We start from the raw sequence: 7,226 nt of genomic DNA on the forward strand, positions 1-7,226 counted from the left end.
AAATCATTTCAGGTTTAAGAAGTGTTTCAACGTTGCATCAACTACTGATGAACACATACATTTTTCTCTGTAGGTTATTTAACCATGTATTACTACGTCTTTGGAAGGCTTTTGTCTTTCAAACACATTAAAAAGCACAAATTCACAAACTTTTTTGTCATCTGATCCTCTTTCACCTAATATATTTACTTGAAGTACACCTGAGATCTTAAAATAAATATTAAAAAAATTAAGCATCACATTTGCATGTTCATTGGTTCTCTGATGTTGGTTATGGTCATATGACATGTAGGTAAACAAATAAAATATTTCATTTTCTCAGTAAGTTTTTTATTTTGATTGATTTTAAAATGATTTAACATTTTATGATTTAATTAAAGCCCCTTCAGTTCCTTCACAAACCCCAGTTTGGGAAACTTTGACCTAATGTAATGTTTAATGCACTTAATGTTGTTAATAACAACAAATGGAATATATTTTCCTCCTTTCTTTATATTTTTATATCAATATAGTACAAGTTTGTTCTATTTAAATCAATGTAATAAACGAGTTAGGTCAAAAGTAATCTAAAAGTAGTCTGATTATATTACCTAAAATGTGTAATAGTTACTAACTACAAGTTTGGTCATGTAATTGGGAATCAGTAAAGGATTACAATTTGTAAGTAATCTACCCAGCTCTGTTGGTTAGCCATCAATTAAAACGTTGTAGTATTTTAACAGGGATGTTGCTAGCTAGGAGGCCCAATGCAATAAACTGTACAAGGGGTCCAGAAAACCTAGCAACTGCATTTTAGGACTTTTTTTTTTTTCGGGACGGGGCAGAGACAAGTGTGTGTATATTCTTGACTTGACTAATTTGGAAATGCCTAAATGTAATTACATTACAAACCTTATTGGATGAATCTGCATATGCTGTATGGACATATGAACATAGATGTCCTATTAGTCACCACATCCACTAAAATCTGCAAGCCAGAAGGTCATCAAATAGCCTACCTTTTACCCTTTTTATCATTTAAAACCTAACAAACTTTATGAAATATGCTCCTTTGAGTGTTCTCCTTCTGTAAAACACGTGCAACTTAGTTTAAGATTCAACACAACTTCCTAATCATGACAAAAATAGTTTAGTAACAGCTTTGCCATTGATTGGTTCAACCAAACTGAGAGTAAACTTGGTTGACCCACAGCAGCGGTAGCTATACTGACATTTGAAACACTCTCACGTTACATAGAAAACACAGACATCTCAAAACTCAAACTAAATGTTGAACTTGACACTAAACAGCAGCATAATTGGAACAAGCCTACCCGAAAGAATTTCAATCAAGATACATCCTAAGATTATAGACCAATAATAAAGTTAAACACATGCAAGCTGTGTAAACAACCCTCTTATCCTATGATATTAAACACACATGACGACCTGATTCTTGTTCTTACTCTGCATATGCTGTATGGACATATGAACATAGATGTCCTATTAGTCACCACATCCACTAAAATCTGCAAGCCAGAAGGTCATCAAATAGCCTACCTTTTACCCTTTTTATCATTTAAAACCTAACAAACTTTATGAAATATGCTCCTTTGAGTGTTCTCCTTCTGTAAAACACGTGCAACTTAGTTTAAGATTCAACACAACTTCCTAATCATGACAAAAATAGTTTAGTAACAGCTTTGCCATTGATTGGTTCAACCAAACTGAGAGTAACCTTGGTTGACCCACAGCAGCGGTAGCTATACTGACATTTGAAACACTCTCACGTTACATACAAAACACAGATATCTCAAAACTCAAACTAAATGTTGAACTTGACACTAAACAGCAGCATAATTGGAACAAGCCTACCAGAAAGAATTTCGATCAAGATACATCCTAAGATTATAGACCAATAATAAAGTTAAACACATGCAAGCTGTGTAAACAACCCTCTTATCCTATGATATTAAACACACATGACGACCTGATTCTTGTTCTTAATGCTGAAAGAATCCAGAAAAAGACTTCCAACTGAGTGCTTTGTTGTTATAACTGTTAAATACTGCTACGGTACAGTACCTTTTTATTACTTATAGACTAACAAAATACAGAAGATGAACAGCATGTACCAAACTAAACATTGCGCAATAAATGTGGGATGCTGTCATGATTCAACAGTTGCGCCAGTGACTGACAGTAAAGTTGTTTTGTGGAAAGCTCTTTGAGAAGGTTCAGCCCAGTGAGACATAGGGCAGGCCTGGCCTCAGAGAAACACAATGGACGACCCCAGTGTGCCTTGGGTTTCCAGTGAGAGACTGGGACAGCTGTATAACGGCCACAGACTCTGACTTAACTGCAATGTTTGGCATGAAATAATAAAGTTCTCCTCAGCAGTTCTCAGGAGAGCTTTAAAATCTGGCTGATTTATAAAGCTTTGAGTCTCGAGAGGTCAAAGAGCTCCTAGATGATTGGTTTAAGATAAGAAGTCTGACAAGTTTACTCTGCGTGATTTCTGCAATGCGTTGGAAACGTTAATATAGCTTGACAGCATGTTTAGTCTGCAGGACAGAATATCAGGTCACGGCACCAAATTAATGTAATATTTACAGCTTGTCTAAAAGTGTTAAAGCGTAATGGTGCAGCTGGTAAAGTTTCTTCTGTATTCCTAATTTTCAGTTTAAGTTTCCCCTAACAAAAATTAACCTTGGTTTTACTACAAATAAAACAAACAAAAAAATTTTTTTTGTAGTTAAACCACGGTGACCACAAATTAGCCATGGTTTTTTACACTAACCATATAAAACTGTGTTTATACAAATGGTAATCAATCTCCCAAAAAACATGGCTACTACACTTGTACTAAATTAAAACTATGGTTAATTTTCATAAGGGCCATGATGATGTATATAAGATGGATTGCTATGTGAAAAGTAGAACAGTAGCACAGACCAATTTTCTCATATCAGTGTTTGTCTTTTTAATATGTAAGATAACTGTTACCCAGATGATAAATAAACGTTATCCAGTTTACTTGAATGCTGACCAGAAGATAAAACATTGACCTGAAAATCAAGTCAAAATTCCTGCCTCGCGAGACCTGACAAAATTACAGATCACAACTATTATAGTAACAATTATATTAACAATAATTAAAAGCACCAATATGGGCTCGCTTGAGGCTCCATCAAGTGAGCGATTCTGTTAGAGCGCACACGTGCATGATGGGAGATTATAAAGAACTGAGGTAATAGTATGTGCAGCTTCACTCTGAACGGCAGGCGAGCGCTAATGTGCGCTTGTGGCTCCCATCCCATGTTTTCTTCTTTATTTAGTCCTCGCCTTCATCATCATCCTCATCATCATGGCTGGAGTTCTTCAGCTGTGGCCGCTCACGCTTGATCGTAAGGATCCCGGTGAGGATGGCGTAACCCAGCATGGCTCCCACAGCAAACAGAGCAGACAGAATCTGGTTACGCCGCTTGTGGGGCTCGTTGCCGAAGTCGCTGCTATCAGGCGGAGCATGAATCTTGTGACCTGGGGCCTCTGAAAAAGAGAAGGCTAATTTAAATTTGGTTAGTTTCAGTGAAAAGGTTTAGGGTTAGTTGAGTCCACTTTAAATGAACCAAGCTCAGACCCCTTTAAGCGGACCAAAAAGTTAACAGAATGAAAGGAACCCAGTTGTCTTTGCGTTCCCATTATACCAGGTCCAAAAAGATGGCTCAGATATCATTTGTTAATTTAGTTTTACTTTCCATTCACAACAATGTTTTTTTAGAACCATATTAAATTAAATTATCAATATTGTTAATAATAATAATAATAATAATAAATAAACAAATCCAATATATTTTTTTAAAGTTTTGCATTATTTATATTATATTGATAATATTTACTACTTCCAATACTACTACTACTAATAATACAAATACAAAATAATGATCTTAATTGAATAAGTTTAATTTATTATTATTATAAAATAACCTTCTATATTAAACTATATTTTTATTATTATATTTATTAGATAATAATTAGAAGATTATCAAAAGAAGAAGAAATTAAACTTATTAAATTAGGTTTACTTTAAGTTTAATTAAAGTAATATTACTTATAATATTTATATTTCATTTTTAATTTAATTTTAAAAAACGTATCAAATTAAGTATTATTATTAATAAAACATTAAATAAAGGTAATTATTTAAATACTACTACTACTAATAATAATGATATAAGTATTATTATTATTACTACTACTAACCATAATAAATTAAATTGTTGTCGTTGTAATTTTTTGGTTTTACTATTTGTATTATATTCATAATATTTATATTTCTACTTACTACTGCTAATAACAACAATAATAATAATCATTATTATTATTTTAAACTAACCTTATATACACACTAAACTAAACCTATATTATAATTATTATCATCATTATTATTATTTTAAATTAACCATATTATATTAAATAAATTAAGTAATGTTTTGTCATTATTATTTGTATTATATTAATACAAATAATAATAATACTTAATAAACTAACCTTAATTATAATAAAAATAATAATAATAATTATTATTATTATTATTTTAAATTAACCATATTATATTAAATAAAAATTAAGCACATTTTTTGGTATTATCATTTGTATTATATTAATAATATACTTAATATTCTAATAATAATAATATACTACTACTTCTACAAATACTAGAGCAAAATGTTTTTAATGTGACAATATGCACCTCGTGCATCAGAGGGGAAGTAGAGTGCTAGGATGTTGGTGCAGTACTGCTGCAGGTTGTTCAGAGAGTTGAGGTGCTGCTGGAGCTTTCCATTAGGCAGTTTGATCTTCAACAGAGGAGCCAGGTGTGCAAACACATACGCGTCCAGCGATGAGGGACTGCAAGCACATGAAACATCACGGTCACAGATGCGCATGATTTCACACACTAACACATACATACACAAATTACGCAATTACACACAGCTGGTGTTGCTTACGAGTCTCCGAAGAAGAATTTCTGCGACCCCAGTCTCTGCGATAGGAGGGTCATACATTCAAATGCATCACGATAAAGCTACAAAGCAGAAACACAAAGATTACGTCTCATTTTCCAAGAACAATCTATCATAACTGCTGGCAGTATTTGTAAAAATGGACATGTATATCTGTCTTCGCTCATAACTGTCTCTTCCATAGCCTCCCTCTAAACCCACCAAAGCAGTGATAACACAAAGACATGCTGCTGTGGCAATCAGACATCTGACCCAATTCTTTCTGTTGTGTAAACATATGATGGAGATCATGCAGAACAATCCAGGAGTGTCTTTGAAACAAATGTAGACCACCAACAGACTGTTAAAAACAAAGACTACATATAGAAATGGCCCTCTAATGTGTTCTCATGGTTTGAATGTAACAACTTTTGTTGACAAAGTAAATAAAATCTACTGATGACATAATTTTGGATAAGCATTTACTTTAGCATACAGTATACCTTTATTATACTGCCTTGTTAACTAGCGAAAGCATTTTAGAAAAGTGTTTAACAGTGCTTAACTTGCTAACTGGAAACTGGTTATAACTTTGGATTACAGCTATGGATTACAGGTGATAATGTTGCAAATAATGTTCAGTTTCTTGCGCAGACTGACTGATTTGCTTCATAAGACCTCAATATGTCATCAGGAGTCACAGGTATTAATTTTTTCTTGCCTGTATTTGCTTTTTTTTTTACTCTCAAAGTGACAGTAGCCATTGTCTTGCATTTTATGAATCACCGAGGATCACCGTTTCAGCTAAAAATTGTCTTTACTGTTCAACTGAAAAAAAAGGTCACCTCTAGCGAAAGCATTTTAGAAAAGTGTTTAACAGTGCTTAACTTGCTAACTGGAAACTGGTTATAACTTTGGATTACAGCTATGGATTACAGGTGATAATGTTGCAAATAATGTTCAGTTTCTTGCGCAGATTGACTGATTTGCTTCATAAGACCTCAATATGTCATCAGGAGTCACAGGTATTAATTTTGTCTTGCCTGTATTTGCTTTTTTTTTTACTCTCAAAGTGACAGTAGCCATTGTCTTGCATTTTATGAATCACCGAGGAAAATCGTCTTTACTGTTCAACTGAAAAAAAAGGTCACCAACAGTAGAGGTGTGCAATATTTATCTTCGACGGTAGTACCGTAATTGTTGTTTTAACGATTTGTGAGCTGCCATTAGAGTATGTATGAGCATTTGCAAAAAACAAACAAATACACATCTTGAGAGTCCAAAAGCATTCACTGCGTGATGAAGCCTATGATAATGCAGTTACAATGCCCCTATAATTCGAGTTACGAAAGCAAAAAATATCCCTGTATGGGTTTTAGTTTTTTATAGTTATAAGATATGATATAGTTAAGCAATATCACAGAAGCAAGAGTGCCGTGATGGCGCGTGTTGCATTGATTTTATACAACAGTTCAACAAACAAGAAATTAATATTGAGTGAGTTACATTATGGACACAATACTGTCTGCTTTTTCAGTTTCAGTTCTAAAATAAAGCCGGAGCAGAACATTTGTGCATTTCAGAGCAACAATGCAGTGTTTCGTTCCTGAACGAATGTGTTTTTGAATGAATCATTTGAGTTAATGATTCAATTATCTATTCATAAAGACAGTCGCTTGCTTCATTTCTAAATGAATCAGCCGTTTTGAACAAATCATTTGAATGAATGATTCAATGAAGGCAGGGACTTGTCGCCACCTACTGGCGGCATTTATTTATTCATGAAATGCCTAAACCAGTTAAAGGTGGGGTAAGCGATTTTTCAAAAACGCTTTAGAAAACTGATTCGGGCCGAATAGCAAAACAAACTTGTAGCCAATCAGCAGTAAGGGGCATGTCTACTCATGACGTGGAGGAGAGAGAGTTCAGTGCACAGGACGGACATTAGCCGAGCGACAGAAAGATAGAGATGGCGGATAAAAAAACTAAATAGGAAAACGTCCGTGGAACAAAAGAAGGCTTACAATAAGGCAAGAAGTAGGACCCGTGTAAATATCGGATCAGCTTTCTAGCGCTGGAGAGAACTCAAGGAGCGGAAGGTCTGCGATCGGACGCCGAGGTTGCTTTGTTTCTTCTCGATAGGTGAGTAACACCGTGTCTGCGCCGCAACAGCTAATGTCTGTCTAGTACACTGGACGTGACAAAGCGACCGTTGAAAATCATTTGAAATTTGTGTCAATA

At 34.2% G+C, this 7,226-nt stretch overlaps 1 protein-coding gene across 1 annotated transcript in view; it reads right to left on the reverse strand.

Annotated features, from left to right (window-relative positions):
- Positions 1–2,849: 2,849 nt before the first annotated feature.
- Positions 2,850–7,226, reverse strand: part of LOC107598218 (metaxin-1-like) — a 27,802-nt gene continuing 23,425 nt past the window's right edge. Inside the window, exons 6-8 of the mRNA XM_016289497.1 lie at positions 4,992–5,068; positions 4,733–4,890; positions 2,850–3,528 (exon numbers count right to left, since the gene is read on the reverse strand). Of these exons, the coding sequence (XP_016144983.1) occupies positions 3,314–3,528; positions 4,733–4,890; positions 4,992–5,068 (450 nt within the window). The 3' untranslated portion in view covers positions 2,850–3,313. The remainder of the gene's footprint in view (positions 3,529–4,732; positions 4,891–4,991; positions 5,069–7,226) is intronic.

The sequence above is a fragment of the Sinocyclocheilus grahami genome, unplaced genomic scaffold (genome assembly GCF_001515645.1).
Source record: "Sinocyclocheilus grahami isolate Dianchi unplaced genomic scaffold, SAMN03320097.WGS_v1.1 scaffold248.1, whole genome shotgun sequence".
In the NCBI taxonomy this organism is placed as follows: Eukaryota; Metazoa; Chordata; class Actinopteri; order Cypriniformes; family Cyprinidae; genus Sinocyclocheilus; species Sinocyclocheilus grahami.